Source organism: Kwoniella shandongensis, chromosome 10 (genome assembly GCF_008629635.2).
Source record: "Kwoniella shandongensis chromosome 10, complete sequence".
Lineage (NCBI taxonomy): Eukaryota > Fungi > Basidiomycota > Tremellomycetes > Tremellales > Cryptococcaceae > Kwoniella > Kwoniella shandongensis.
The window spans coordinates 435072-450268 of record NC_089296.1 but is presented as its reverse complement, the minus strand read 5'-3'; the positions used below and the strand labels follow the sequence as shown (position 1 = coordinate 450268).

General features: G+C 50.0%; 7 protein-coding genes across 7 annotated transcripts; 3 read left to right on the top strand and 4 right to left on the bottom strand.

Annotated features, from left to right (window-relative positions):
• Positions 1-1013: 1013 nt before the first annotated feature.
• Positions 1014-1874, top strand: CI109_105582 (uncharacterized protein; the record flags this gene model as incomplete). The annotated part of the gene is made up of 3 exons (XM_032003476.2): positions 1014-1049; positions 1121-1346; positions 1537-1874. The coding sequence occupies 3 exons, from the start codon at positions 1014-1016 to the stop codon at positions 1872-1874; spliced, it is 600 nt and encodes a 199-aa protein (XP_031862334.2).
• A 261-nt stretch (positions 1875-2135) lies between these two features.
• Positions 2136-2832, bottom strand: CI109_105581 (uncharacterized protein; the record flags this gene model as incomplete). Its single annotated transcript, XM_032003475.1, has 3 exons — positions 2136-2228; positions 2438-2508; positions 2616-2832. The coding sequence occupies 3 exons, from the start codon at positions 2830-2832 to the stop codon at positions 2136-2138; spliced, it is 381 nt and encodes a 126-aa protein (XP_031862333.1).
• Positions 2833-3382: 550 nt separating this feature from the next.
• Positions 3383-4601, bottom strand: CI109_105580 (uncharacterized protein; the record flags this gene model as incomplete). Its single annotated transcript, XM_032003474.1, has 6 exons — positions 3383-3513; positions 3586-3645; positions 3708-3757; positions 3818-4068; positions 4146-4180; positions 4337-4601. 6 exons carry the CDS (start codon positions 4599-4601, stop codon positions 3383-3385), a joined length of 792 nt encoding a protein of 263 aa, XP_031862332.1.
• Positions 4602-6365: 1764 nt separating this feature from the next.
• CI109_105579 (uncharacterized protein) lies at positions 6366-9422 on the top strand (the record flags this gene model as incomplete). Its single annotated transcript, XM_032003473.1, has 8 exons — positions 6366-6733; positions 6804-7297; positions 7358-7546; positions 7627-7778; positions 7845-7944; positions 8007-8125; positions 8181-9225; positions 9301-9422. 8 exons carry the CDS (start codon positions 6366-6368, stop codon positions 9420-9422), a joined length of 2589 nt encoding a protein of 862 aa, XP_031862331.1.
• Positions 9423-9818: 396 nt separating this feature from the next.
• On the bottom strand, positions 9819-10401 carry CI109_105578 (uncharacterized protein; the record flags this gene model as incomplete). The annotated part of the gene is made up of 3 exons (XM_032003472.1): positions 9819-9982; positions 10128-10209; positions 10282-10401. 3 exons carry the CDS (start codon positions 10399-10401, stop codon positions 9819-9821), a joined length of 366 nt encoding a protein of 121 aa, XP_031862330.1.
• Positions 10402-11012: 611 nt separating this feature from the next.
• On the top strand, positions 11013-11834 carry CI109_105577 (uncharacterized protein; the record flags this gene model as incomplete). The annotated part of the gene is made up of 3 exons (XM_032003471.1): positions 11013-11114; positions 11306-11632; positions 11715-11834. 3 exons carry the CDS (start codon positions 11013-11015, stop codon positions 11832-11834), a joined length of 549 nt encoding a protein of 182 aa, XP_031862329.1.
• Positions 11835-12141: 307 nt separating this feature from the next.
• On the bottom strand, positions 12142-13910 carry CI109_105576 (uncharacterized protein; the record flags this gene model as incomplete). The annotated part of the gene is made up of 8 exons (XM_032003470.1): positions 12142-12275; positions 12365-12733; positions 12803-12934; positions 12996-13111; positions 13183-13270; positions 13340-13412; positions 13490-13531; positions 13743-13910. The coding sequence occupies 8 exons, from the start codon at positions 13908-13910 to the stop codon at positions 12142-12144; spliced, it is 1122 nt and encodes a 373-aa protein (XP_031862328.1).
• Between the last annotated feature and the right edge of the window lie 1287 nt (positions 13911-15197).

The following is a 15197-nucleotide window of genomic DNA, read 5'->3' as shown; positions in this document are numbered from 1 at the left end:
CAAGCGCAGAGGGGAGCGATCTGCGGGATGGCGACTCGAGTGAAGGCTATCGAGTCCTGCATACACGCTCAATCCAGAGAGGCGTGTTTAGAGATGAAGGAGAAGATCCGAAGTTGGAAGGGATAGTATTTCGTACATATTTGTCAGAGCGTTCCGGTCATATGTCATGTAGATTTTCGTATCAATTGGACGTCTGCAGGTGATACCCGTTACACGCGAGGCGTAGCTCCCAGCCGAAGCCGTTCTGATACCTCGTTCACTTGGTAGCGCGGTGGCATGAGTCATAGTGACTTCCAAGTTGAACTAATCGGCAGATAATCGGAGCTGAGCTGGTGATTGTTGGTTTGAGTGTGGATGTGCCTTTCGGTCGCTAGGGAATCAACATGCCACTAATCTCTAGCTCAATGCGGAGTGTCTTGGCATGACACAAAGCTGTGCCCCTATCGGCGCCTACTCTCTTCCGTCATTCACGATAATGCAGACGTGTCCTCTTGCCCTTGCCCTCACGTTCGGTGCGCAGTAGCATCCTTATCGCAGGGCTTACTTGTTCTAATTTGATGCATTGCATGCACCAAGTAAGTGCCGCCGGACCGACGGAAAGGATGGATGTCCGTTGAGGTGACTTTTCAACGTAAGTTACCCCGGACGGACGGAGAGCCAAGCCAAGCCTCTTTGCTCCGACGGTTCGTTGAATGGATAAATGGCTACTACTACTATATGGCGGTGCAGCTTTAGTGGCTGTATAAGGGTACGATATAGTACAGTTAGTATGAACAGGTGACACACCATATTCGCAGCCGCCTAGTAGTAAGGGTGAGATAGACTAGCAAACCAAGTTGTCGTCTTGTGACATAACTCGTACTGCCCTTCGTTCGGATTTGGGTCAGAGGAAGAACGATATATAACACCAACGATTGGAGTCAAGTTGAACCGACTTGTCACTTATAATTGAGACTGAGACTACAATTGTACAATTGCACCTACCTACAACTTTTACAGCGAGACACGACAGCATGATGAGCAGCAAGAACATCCGATATGCACTTATCGTGAGTGGCACGGCACCCACCTAACACCTAACACAGAGAACGATGCTGACCTTTGTCTTTGCAATCCTTAGACAATCCACACAATCCTCATCATCCTCACTACATTGATCTCCGTCCTCCTCGCCGGGTCCTTCACAAACTTTATCCCTCATATCGTAGCATGTGGAGTATGGGCGACCTACATCCCGACAGCGATCTTGTTACCGTTCTCAAGAAGGAATAAAGGGGAGAGAACGAGATTTGATTGTGCTCAGGGAGAGATGACATATGTCGTTGCACAGGGGATATGCTGGTTTTGTGAGTATCAGGCTTTAAGACTTTCAAAACTTGTTGCGAGATAGTCCTTTACTGGCCGGAGTCATTTCTGGTCTGTCAAGTTACCATGGCTCAGTCAGACATGCTCGGCTTAGTCGTTCCTCCCTCCTAGTCTGATGTCAAATAACTCGTGACCACGCTCATGCTGACCATCTCGTTTTCACTTGGATAGTATCCCTGATCTTGTCGGCCCTCCAAGCGGACTCTCGACCATGTCATGAGATATCAAGCTACAAATACGCCGTCGAATCAGAATGGATCCAATTCGACGGTGTGATCTGGAACATGGGACGATACTGTCACACCAACATCGCAACTGCCGTATTGAGCGGTATCCATCTTTTGTTCCTGGCAGCTTGGGTATGGGTGATCGTTCGCGTTGTGAAGAGCTGGAGAGGGACGGATGAGAAAGGGTGGAAAGTTGGCATGTGGAGGTTGGTCAGAGGTGAAGAGAGGGATATGGGTGGAAGAAGATGGAGAGAGTCTCAAGAGGGGTTGAATAAGGCTTAGAAGGTCGTCTGACCTCCTCATATGTCTGTGTCTATGTCTATGTCAAGAGAACCGTCCGAGACACTATAATATTGAGTAGACGAGACGAGACGAGAGATTAATAATATCTTTATAATTTTGTACATAACTTCTATATTACGCTTCATCCACTAATGCACATCACATGCTCGACGAAAAATATATCTTCACGCCTTCGTTCGTCTTCCCCTTTTGTTGTTCAATGGAGACCCCACCACAATCTGCAAACACGCATCCCCACGGTTAGATCTGCCCATCGAGCTTCTTCTCGCCAAATTCCTTTTCTTCAGAATTACGGAACACTGTCCCGGCAAACTTCTTCGCGTAGCCGTTGACCTGGGATGGGCGAATCGCAGTGGGGACAGGCCGACGATGAAGAGGACATGGTGGAAGAGACGTGGCGTGGAGTGGTGAGGATGCGTTTGATGTCGATGACCAAGATGCGTGTGGAAGAGTTAAGAATACAAGTGATATTGTGTCCGTCAGCGGGTTGACTCGGCGGTGCATACGCGTTCACGTCCACATCAAGGCAAACTCCGACTCACCTGCTCTTTAAATGGGATCTTCTCTGTCGTACTTTGTTCCACGACACCTCCAGTCCCCGGGGCCGTAGCAGCTAACAATCAGACCAACCAAAATCGCATCAGCATCTGGACTCCACTGTAAATCTCGTCCACAGAGTTTGCCCAAAGCACAACATTCACGAGGCGTGTATCCACTCACCCTGTTGAGGTTCATTCAGATCTTTTGGCGCTGAAGGCAAGTTCGTCCCTTGCGCAACGACAGATGGAGGAGCAGCGGGACTCGTCGATAATCCAGCTTGAGCGTGGGTCGTCCCTAATCCTGAAGAAGTAGGAGCTGCTCCTGCTGAAGGACCATGGCCAGGAGCAGAGGAGGTGAGAGTGCTTTCGCTCGTTTGGATAGGTTGAGGAGCTGACATTGTTTTTACTGCTTTTTGTCCTAATTTGTTGGTGTATTCGAGTGAATGTTTTGATTAAATGCTAGATAAAACGCTTGATTTGATTGCTATTGCAGACATGAGCATTTCAGGTTGGAAAGTTACGTTCGGTGGCAAATGGCCGAATGACGTCATACTCCTCACTCTTGTTCTTCGTGGCAGTGCGTGCGTGCGTGGAATTCGTCTCTTTTCACCCTCTCTATATTCGTTTTCTGCTCAGCCATGCATCTCGAAGGTGGGAGTGTGAGGGGCAGCACTGGCCTTGCATATTGTCATGAGGGGTCGTATATACAACGAGAAGTACGTGGAAGGGAATAGAAGATAATTGTACTGGAAAGAATGACTATGAAATCTGAATCTAACTATTGTCCGGGAAACCGTTCGAATGCAAGCAAAAAAAAGAGGAGTAATCGAGACATTAGTGATAGCGGGAGATAAGTAGAGGAAAGCTTCAATCCTCATGATGAAGAGGGATAAGGTGTCTGACCGTCTACCTATCCCTGTTCTCCTTCCGAGTTCGAAACCCTCACGTCTATGGCTGCCAGCTGCCCTGCGCCATGAACCACGGACGATGATGTTTCGGTACACAAGTGACGTTGCTTGTGGTCGTTGCGCCTTCAGCGTTGGTCTGATAGTTCAGGACGTAGCCTCGCTGGCATGTATCTGCGAGCCATGGGCATTCGATATCAAATGAGATTCGCAAGTCGCTATCGAATTGCGAATGTCCAAACTCACCGATCACGCAGTTGCCGGTGACACACCTAACTTGGGAGACACCCGGCAGAGCGCCACAGTCTACTGAGTTGTGCATCAGTATCGTTGTGTACCGAGATACTGAGCACACAGGTCTGACTTACCGACTCCGTCGCCGGGACAACCACCACACGAAGAGAGACTCGAGGTAATGCTGAAATATAAGTGCTTGTTAGCATCGCCGACATCTGCCTTGTCTAGGTATAGTACCCACTCGGTACAAGTCCAAGTACCTTCTGCCTCGCAAGCCTTCTCATCCAACTTACATCCCAACGTCTCCTCCACAGCTCTGGCGTCGTTACCCATCTCACGTCGCTCGATAGCAGCGTTTAAAGCACGCTTGCGATAGCCTGAAAAGCCGCCAGTGCCCGAAGGTTGAATGCCAGTGGAAGATTCACATGGCGTCGAGGTGGTCGGTGGTTTGCAGGTGAGGTGGTTGTTGTATGTGGATGACTGATAACCCGGCTACAGTATTTGATATGTACGAAGTAAGTATTCTATACCATTTTACGGGCCGTTGGGCGATTGCATCATCAACTCACCTTGCATTCGCATTTCTGTGCGTCGGTGTTGTAGACTGACAAGGATTGGTATGTGGTCAGCATTTTCGTTTTGGATTTTCGCTCGCATCGCTATGCGAAGAGACGGGCTATTGGACAAATGACCGAAATATAGTAGACAAGGCTAGAAGTCGATGATGTCCAAGTAAGAGGTGCAGTTCGTCTCCACTCACTCTGATGATCTCCTATGCAAACACACAAGGGCGTCTTCTTCCCATTGACATAATTGTATACCAAATTGGTGTTCTCCGCATCAGGACAAACACATCCGTTCGCACCGCCACCTCTCTTGCTGTATCCCGGTTCGAGGAACCCTGGGAGACATTGACAGGTTGTAGGATCACGAGTGGGAGTGTTGGAGCAATCCGTAGGATTGGTAGCGAGGGCTAAAGGAATGATAAAGAGGATAAGAGGAAGTATGAAGGTTTGAAGACGCATGTCTGGACGAAAACGGTTTGGCATGACGTCAGCTGAGAGGCTTTTGCACTTGACAGCGAGCCGACAGGCATTGGTCAGGAAGCGAAGGAAGGGCTTTACCCAGCTTGCAGCCAGGTGGTGGAAGGAGTGATCAGGACAAGGAGCGGGAACGGTGGCGAGGATGACACAGTGTGTCACCGTGAGAACTCACTGGCTTTTCTACGAGAAGCTTGAGCAAGCAAGTTGCTTGATGTCTATAAGGCTGGTAAGAGGATGAAGAGGGGTTAGGTTTGGATGATAGCGACCTATAAGAATGAACGGAATAGAGGGGTTGAGTAAGAAGGAAAGAAGTGTTATCACAGGAATGGGTGGGAAAGACGAAGCAAGGGGACGATTCTGACCGCTGTTTGTGGGGACGGAAGAAGAGAAGCACATTTCTCACGCCATACACCACTTGAGCACGGTCCATCATCTTTATACGACACTTTGTGTGTATGTGTGTGTGTTGATGTGCGCATCAGAGTAAGCGTACGATGAGCGTGGCACGAGAGAAGCCACACATCGGAGCAGACGAGGGCACGGATTGTCTCATCATCACGCAGGTACGATGGAAATCGACGATCAGTGCGTTTGATTAACAGCAAGGAAGGACATAGAGGACTTGAAGGGGAAAGGTTCTGCGTCGCTTGGAGTGATCGAAAGGACTCCTACAAAACGTTGTACACGTGGAAAGGAGGACCGACAAGTTATTAGCTGATCAAACCTTCTGCGAAGTGAACGGCTTTCGCCTTTCCATTCGCGACGTATGGTCAGATTCCTGGTCCAGTGTCCCGCTCGTGTGCAGTCATGAGTCAGTAATCCATGATCAACGAAAAACAGCAACTCCGCTAAAGGGAGTGACCGCATGGTCTGAGCGGGCGCAGATCAGTCATCTTCCCTGACATTGTAAGGTCAACGTGTTGAGGTGTCAACAATGGCCGACTTCCGGGGCATTGTGCGAGCGACATCACACTCCCGGACATTGGTGTTGGTGACTTGACGTCGGTGACCTGTGCAGTATTCACTTCGAAGTCCATCGACAATCAATTCCATCTTCGTCATGCCACGTTCCGCTGTACCGTCAGTATACTATCTAAATCAAGTCAGCTCCAGATTTTCATTGCAGGATCTTCCTCAATACACTGGTCCGATATTCCTCCCGAACACCGGCCTTCAATCTTGGACGTGTAGAGCAGACGTTGCGTTAGCTGGAAGACAACAACAACAACAGCATGGACAGAAGACACCTCAGCCAGGAAGCGTCACGTGACCATCTTTCCCAGGGATATTTAGGCGCCCTGAAAAATTGGCTACTATTAGGCAAGCCGCATTAAATCGGAAGTAACCAAAGCGTGACGCTAATCCGGTTGTGTATGAGAAGGGAGAGGGAGAGGTGGGTGGACAATGAGGGGGGAGTTAAGTTTACTCTCTCTCCCAACCAGTCAATGTCTTGTACAGCTCAATTATCACCACTTCGTCATTTGTTTACATCCTCCATCCATCTTTCTCACTCCGCCCGTATTATAGTAGCAGTAGCTCGTTTGACGTTTGACCTCTTACCTTTGTGCGAGAGAGCTTGAGGGCTCTTCCACCTATCCCACCCACTCCTACTAGCCTATTGCACAACAAAGCCGGCTATTACCATTTCTCCTCTCCAGCTCTGGTCTACAGCTCAGTTTCAGACAGCTCCATCGCACTGCTCTCTCCCACTCGACAGCGCTGACGGCAGTGCAAGATACACGCGTCATGCCTTCTCCACCACCACTACCTCCACCTCGAAAAACATCATCGCCCTTATCATCCCCCAGCTCATCAGGAAGAGCGGCTGTCATCCATCCCGGATCTCCATCAGCTGTCAAAGATGAAGGGAGAAGTCCAGCGACCAGCTCAACGCTACCCCTGACGGATGACGAGGATGATGATGATGAGGACGAGGATGAAGATCAGGACCAAGAGGAGGAGGAAGATGAGGAAGTCGAAGGGCTGGGATTAAGAGGTGCAGGAGGTGACGATGAGAGTGAACTGACAGAGGAGGAAGATGAAGACGAGGACGATGGCGAAGATGACCAGCAACATCAACGACATGCTGCAGCTGGGCCGTCATCTTCCAAGCGGTACGTTATCCTCCACATGTTCACACTGCCTTATCACGATCGTTCGGCCAGAGCTAATTTCACAAAATAGGGATCGACATCCATCACAAGCATCCACGGCATCACTCACTCCCCCACCATCAGATCCCTTGCCCGTATCACCACTACCGCCGTCACCGAAAGTCACGCTAAAGCTACACGTCCCTCACCCTGAGGCCCCTTCTGGCGAAGACGATGGCTTCGATGCTGATGTGCTCGACGAGGACGACGACGCGGATGGTGAAGACGACGGTGATGGCGATGGAGATGTGACGATGCGAGCGGAACAAAACGAAGTGGAGGAAGAGGGAGAGGAGGACAACGAAGACCAAGAGGATGCACCCGTCGAGACGGACACAAACAAGCAGGATTTGATCGAGGAAGGCGAAGACAAGGACGCGCGTGACGATGAAGAGCAGGAAGAAGGGGACCCGCTAGATGAGCCAGCACAAGCGGAAGAGGACGTCGATGGAGACGGAGCAGTGGAGCATGACGCCGAGCCTGAGGCAGAAACAGGAGCTGAAGAGGAGGAACCCGAAGCAGCTGGTATGTGGTTTTTCGCCTACCATTCAACCGCTGCACGTTAATCGCTGACTTCCTCCACAGATTCTCCAGCATACCTGACTGTTCCCTCATCTCTCGGCAAACACGGTCATTCATCACATGCACCTCCGCCTACTCCTGCCTCGATGCGATCCTTGTTATTGCTTGAGCTCAAGTTCGCCGCACTGAGGGATAGATTATATGTCGAGCGAATGGAAGAGGCTGCGGCAGAGGAGGAGATGATACTGAATGGTGCGTATCATCTCGATCCGTTCTGGTAACCTAGAAGTGTGATACTGCTGGAAGTGTATAGCTGACAGGATGTTCTGCAGGTACACATCCCGCTCTCAAGTATCTACACAAAACTCTCAGCGAGCGCCGAGAAAGATTGCACGAGGTTGCGTCGAGACGGCATCAACAAGCTCTATCTGAACTGGTGAAGATGAGAGAAGCAGAGAAACACTTGATTTGGTCATCTTGGACTGTGAGTCTCTGTTCCTCAGCGTTGCCATCCCTGCACCCAACCACAGGCTGACTCACCTTTGTTTAGGACGAACGAGATCGATTCCACTGGGATGAGTTTGAGCAGACTTGGAGTAAAAGGAGGAGACTGGCCAGAGAGAAGAACGAGATTGAAACCCCTCGATTAGGTGAGCAGAGCTGGTGTCACTACATGAAGCGAGCTCGCGAGGCTGATATGACCGCTGTGCAGTGAAACCCGTCCCTAGAGTTGGTCAACCAAGCACAATCCGTGCTTTCGACTGGTCAGGTGGTGCTTCACCAGCTCATCTATCGAAAGAGGACGCGTCGAACGATTTGGCGCTAATGGAGGTAAGTAGTCAGATCACGCACTACGTTCGGGCAGACAGCTGATCCAGTATATCAGACTCGACGTTCTGTTCACGTTTCTCGACACGCTTCACCTGCCGTATTCGCATCCCACTATTCTGTGGCGGGTCCTTCTCAGCCGCCACAGCAATCAGCCAACATTTATACCGCCTACGCACAGCAGGAAGCTCAGCAGCAGTCTATTCAGCAGCAACAGCAGGCACAACAACAACAACAGCAGGCACAACAACAACATCAACAGCAGCAGCAACAGCAGCAGTCTCAACTTCAACAGCAACCTCAAGCGCAAGCTCGTCAACACCAGTCTTATCTGCCCTCTCGAGTCAGTGTCCCTCAAAATCAGAACACGACGCAAAACCCGAATAATCGATTACCTTCAAATTCTTACGCTCAGCAGACTCAACAGCAATCCGCGCCCATACAACGGCGTGAAGGCAGAACGGTACCTACGACCTCGGGGCTGTTTGACGGACCCAGACGTAGCCCAGTGCAGGCACCGTTGACAACGCCTGTGACAAAAGACACCAAAAGTCCGGTAGAAGGAGAGGTACCGATTGGATCGTCATTAGGCCTCTGGGGCAGACCGTTGTCAAATAAGTTGACGAATGGTCAGGCGAAAGATCCTGCCACCGCTGGAGGAGATCGCATAACACCGCCATCGACAGCTGCTTCTGCTACACCAGTGGCGTCTACTCAAAATGCAAGCGCGTTACCATCAACTTCATCAGGTCTCAGCTCCCGCCCTTTATCCGCATCTGCGCCCGTGGGCACAGAGGCCAAAAAGCCGTTAGCAAATCCCACCGACAGCAGTCTCCCACAACAGCAACTGTCACAACCGCAACCGCAATCACAACCGCAATCTGGACTCACTCGCGATCAACAGCAACATCGAGATACCGTTTCATCGCGATTCGCAAATCTAGCAGACTATTTGGCTGGTTCTACTGGCCCGCCAGGGTCTGGGGGGTTGTTCGGGATGGGCATGGGTATGGGGATGGGTCTAGGCGTAGGAATAGGCGGAGGAGTGGGAGTTGGTGGAGCCAAAGGGGTGTTGAGTCCGCCCAAAGGTATCCTAGGAGGCGGTAAGTAACTCTTAAGGTACTTCAGCCCGGTGACGAAGTGAACGGCCGCTGACTCTCTGTTTCATCGCTGTGCAGCTCGATCACCTTTTGGAAATCACGGGAATGGTAGCCCGAACAATACGAATGGCAGTAATGGCAATGTTACACCGACCCCAGCTACAGCAGGGACACCTGCGACGACTGAAGCGAGGTCTTGATTGTTATAGTACACGAACTACCTGAGGACAACTGGGTGGTCCTGAACCAGAATTACGAAGACGCCGCGAGATTGCAAAGGGAGAAACGAATGTGCCTTTGGGCGGGAAGGACGATCTGTCTATCATATCTAGTTAATTTGTCGTGGAGTAACCTTACAACATTTATCCGGGGGGAGTTTCTGCAAAGAGAAACCGTGTAGAGCTATAATGTTGTCATGTATAATGATCAGAGTATTAAGCTATCCGTGTTCACAACGGTCCAAGTAGCTCCAACGAAACAGCAAGTGGACATGGTCTTAGCCAAAATGTGTGAGAACGGACATCGTCAATTCATCTCTTCATAAACTACTATACTTGACTTCTTCCTTTCTCCATTCGTCTCTGACTAATGCTGGATTAAAGGTTCTTCTTGACATCGTCTGCTGCGTCTCGGGCTTTACCAGCTGCGGAGCCCAGAGCGTGGTTGGCATTTTGACGAGCTGATTCGGCGGTCTCTGTAGCTTTTGACGAGGCGGTAGAGGCGGCGGATTTCACCTCTGATTCAGAGGGAGTTTTGGAAGCTAAGTCGACTTCACAGTCAGCTAGGGTCCATCTTTGAACATCTGGCAGGTGAGACCCCAAGGGGACGGAGGCAATGTCGGATGGCGATGGTGGAAGGGACAGAGCAAGGTATGTCATAGTGGGGGATGTACGATGAATACTCACCAACAGTAGCTTTGGCTTGGTTTGTCGCTTGCTCACTCTTCTCAAGACCAGCAGCGAGCGTCTGTCCTACCTTCTTGTTGATCTAGAATTAAAAAGCAACGGTCAATCACGAAAGTCCGGTCCAGTGTAGATAGAAGAGAAGATGGCCACTCACAGCATCCGCAGTGTCTTTGACGCTCTCGGTGAGTGTCTTGGATCGGATGGCGGAAGTGCTGAGTGCTCTATAAGAGACTCGAGAGACGGGCAAGGCGGAGAAGCTTCGAATGATGGACATGGTGTGTGTGTGTGTGGGGTGGATTGTTGGATTGATGACTGAAAAGTGGTGCTAGTTGTGTTAATTGTTGGTGTGTTATTTAGAAGGAAGAGAAAGTCTTGTCGGAAACTAAATGTTGGTTTGGTATTTAACTTGATCGTTGGAGCGTGTCAGTCGTTCCTCTCACTTCTCGGTTAATTGTGTTTTCGTCAATTGTCAACAAATGATGAATGGGATGAGGTATGCCAGGAATTACAACGTGGTGTGGTCCGTAAGCCAGCGGCAATCCCACTCCTACTGACCCACAACCGTAGACACCATACGATAGGATTGTGACGTCTAATCACACCGGGGCCCAATTGGTATGACGGAATGTACTGTACAGTAGGTGGTGGAATGAGGAATGACGTCACACTCGCTGTTAAGCCTGAATTTACCTGGGTGCTCGAACAAACTTTGGTTGGTTGGTCGGTTGTGCGGGTTGGTTCGGATTGAACGTGTCATCGCGCTTCCCATCACCATCCCATCCCATCCCATCCCATCCTATCATCTTTTGGTGTTTACTCTTTTTTTCCCTTTCTTTCTCTCTCTCACCTTCAACCAAACAAAAAGCGACTTTTTATCAGTACACGATGGCAGGTTTATTCCAGAGCGCTCTCGCGCCTTTCACCCTCAAGGGCTTCTATCTCCTCACTTGGGGAACAGCGTTGGGATCCAACGTCTGGCAAGTTATCGTGAGTGGCTGTGGGTGTGCGTTGAATGAGGAATGGGAATGAGCGCTGATCGTGTGTTCTTCCCTTACTCTCTACTCTACGTAATCGTCCGATTGTAATCTGACTTGTACCGACCACCGTGCATCTTGACGATCGTCGCCCACCATCTCGATCCTTCATGCTATACTCTACGTTATCCGTGCTCGCAACAGTCCGGATTCCGAACTTACAAAACCCTCCCTCGACAAACCTTCGGTACTCTCCAATCCCGACTCACCCCCCTCTTCTTCTCCTTCCAAACACTCACCACCTCCGCTCTTCTCTTCACCCATCTGTATTTCCACCCTTCGTTGATCTCTTCCCCTCGAGTCGAGCCTCACTGGGCTACTTCCGAGCAGGGTCAACAGGGTCTGTTGATCGTGGCCAGTATGGTCCCCCAACTTCTTAACTGGTTGGTTGTCGGTCCCTTGGCCACAGACGCCATGTTCGAGAGACATAGGTTGGAGCGATTGGAGGGCAAGGAGCACGATGAGCCCAACGTGAGTATTGTGTCGGCGTGTTAGAATCGCGTTTGTCTGTAACGCATACCCAATGCTGATACTCGGCGATCACCTACCACAGCCCACCGACGCCATGGACAAGGTTAACAAAAAGTTCTCCACTCTCCACGGTATCTCCTCCGCTCTCAGCACCGTCTCTTTCCTCGCTCTTGCCGGTCTCGGTCTCGTCGTGAGCATGTAAGGTGAAAACTTATAAGATGGGTCGTTTCGTAGTGTAAAGGATGAAGAAGAAGCAGCAGCTTGATGTTATTATTGTTATGCATCGCTCTAAATACTGGCTATTCCCGTGCACACTGCTACTGATCGAGATCGCTTGGAAGCAGGTTGCGAAAACCGAACTGATACGCTCCCAACGTACTGATCACAGCTTCGACAGCAAGTGTATGACAGCGCAAAAGTGTACAGTATCATACATCGTACATGACTAACTGACTGACGAAGACAGACTACGCCCACGACCTGGGTTTTCGACATTGCTCTATCTACATTTATCGATATCCTCCTCCATAAGCAGGCGGGTTGGGCAATCCACCATTCGCATACAAACCAGGCTGGGAAGCAGCTTGAGCGTACCCAGCATGCGAATTCGGGTCGTGCATCAATGAGGCTCGGATTTGGGCGTCTGCGAGGTTCCAAGGAGTTATTAGCTGGTTCGTACTTCGACATAGTCCCATTTCGGTCTGGCAGCTCGATTTCGGGGACGCCACTTACACGGATCATTGTAAGCCAACTGCATCGTCCTACTTGGTTCAGTGTCATCGTTCGAATGCGGCATCCCATCTCCGTCAAACGCTCCGTACGCATCCACACTAGGTCGACTCGCACCAACGCCAGTCCCAGCACCAGCACGATTCGAAGTAGGATAGCCGTATCCTCCTGGAACATCATCTTGTCCCGTAGCTGCTGCATTAGAGCTAAGGGGAGCCGTCTTGTCTGCATATCGCTCGTCGTCCGCCGCGAGGATGTTGGAGTATGAGATCCCGGTAGAATCGGGAGGGATGAACCCCGGTTCTCGACGAGATTGTTGCCTTTCACGTCGGAATGTCAATGCTGTCAAAACGAGTAGAGCGGTCCAAGCACCTATCAATAAACAGCAGTATGTCAGTGATCTCTAATATTAGTTGGAAATGTCATTGACATTGCACATACCAAAAGCGAACCAGTCAAAGATCGCCGACGCTTTCTTGGTCGTACACCATTGCTTCAGTCCATCTTTATATCCGTTTCCCAAACTCGCATGAGGATCATTGTCCGCATTCTTACATCCCTTCGCCGTCCAAGCTACATGAAACGAAAGATCAGCTCTGATCCTCAAATCCGCCCAGAACGTGCGCGAGCTTACCGCTGATTGTGACGATGAACGCTGCGAGAAGTACGGTGAAAGTCCCAAAAGTGTGAAGGATGAACGTCGTCCGTGTTTGTGCCAAAAATTGAGCAGGACGTTTCAGGCGATCCCATCTGAATGACGAGAGAGAGGAGTCCCATGAGTTTGAGGTGCCAGAAAAGATTGGTGAAAAGTGTGTACTCACCTATCGTAAATGATTGGTACGAGGAGTAAGAAAGCTGATAAGAGGAAGGAAAGCAGTAGGAGAAAGATAGTGAATCCTGTCCCTCCAGCTGTATAACAAAGGCAATTCAGTGACACATACATAGTGTGGTCGAGACTAGGCTGAAGGGCCGACGTACAGGTGGAAAACCATTTGGATTGGAAGCTGGCTACAGCTCCCATTGTACATATTGCGAGGAATGTGAAGAAGATCTGGAGTCGGCGGTGTCAGCGAACAGTTGGCGAGGCAGTATAATTGCGAAATCGAGAAGGGACGCTTAGGTACTCACCGCGACAACATGGATGATGAGATGCGCTCTTGGTAACGAAGGCTGTGTTCCCATCGTGGATTGATAGAATCGTCAGACGCGAATGGCAGCAGGGGCACCATAATAGTCGGTTACATCCAAAGAATGTGGGAGGGGGGAGTAAGAGAGAGAAATCAAAGTCAGCCACGTTACGACTGAGACATCACAAATACTCCTCCACAATTCCATACACAATCCTAAACCCAACGTCATCAACCCATGACAAGAAACGTACCTCTTCTAAATTCGGTCCATCCAAAAATGGATTACCACCATTCCACCTCTGTCCATTTGACGTTTGGGTTCTATGAAGGACATTATGGTCCGAGTTGAATTTGAAAGCTTTGGTGAGTTTGGAAGAGACAGCCGAGGTCGAGGAGAATGCTGATTTCAGCTTCTCCATGGTGCAGGATGCAAGATCAAGTTGGGTGATACAAGCTGATTTGATGTATCAGGCCCAGTATGGATGGTGACACGAATGAAGGGTGGAGTGGTCGAGAATGGTAGTCACAACAAGGGATTGACAAAATCGCTATTTGAAGAAGGTGAATATCGATGACAAGATCAACAATTGGAAGTTGACCAAAAGGACGTTGAATGAATTGCTTGAGGGGAGGTCCGTGCAAAGTACGCGAACGCAGGTCGGTATAGAATGTCTATCGCTGTCGTATATCGGAGGAGCAATCTAGGCAGCTTACTAGATCGGTGCGACCGTTGTGACACTATATACTATCAAGCATGACAGACCTTCGCAGCAGCTATGCAGAATGCTGTGTCCACCATGTCCACCTTCCTCTCGAACTCGTCAACAAAAACGCGTCCAGGTACCAGGATCGCCACCTCTTCTCTCCACGTGGCATTTTTGCGATCACGTGATTTCTTGTTCGCCACTTGTTCTGTACGAAGCTGCCTCGCTTTGGAAATGTAAACTCGGTATATCGGATTGTGGCGATTTGCGCGATTTTCACTTGATTGGGTGGGATGGAAAAAGAAGAATGCATCGCCGCACAGCTGGGACTAGTTTCAGTATCGCTGCACAAGACGTCATAAGTGGTCACATTCGTCTATACATCATACCCTAGACCTATAGAAGGATGCTACATCGCTTGCACACTCCGGATGAGTAGCTTCCATATTTCCAAAGCCAGCAGAATTCTCAACGGTCCACAGTGTCGTCCTCGAGTTGTCGCGGATGTTAGCCTGCGCCACGTAGAGTTGTAGAGCTCATAAGCATACTGGCCAAAACCACCTGTGTCAATTATGTTGGATCTACCGATTATAGCCACGACGTTGGCATCAACGCTATGCTTTGCAACGGGGAGAATGTAAAGTCAACATCATTTCGTTCGTATGCGAGCAAACAATACCAGGCCTGAAGGCGTCATAAGCACAATCACAATCACCCTGGCCTTTGGAACTGAGCTATTTTCTTCGTTGTTATTTTTGGTCAAGAACGGTACCTGAATGAATAAGTGATGGTGGGTGATGTTGGTCGGTATTGGAGGAATGCATCATTGTATCTGTTTATCCCTGAAATGGCACTGTGGTACCGACGGAATGATGTTGGAGCGAGCGAGTGAGCTGTTGACGTCTCTCGCTGTCATTGGTGGGTGATGAAGCCCCACCCAACTGAGATGGGTGACGCTTTCTTGTATGCAGACTGACAGCGGACACCTACGCCCGGATGATC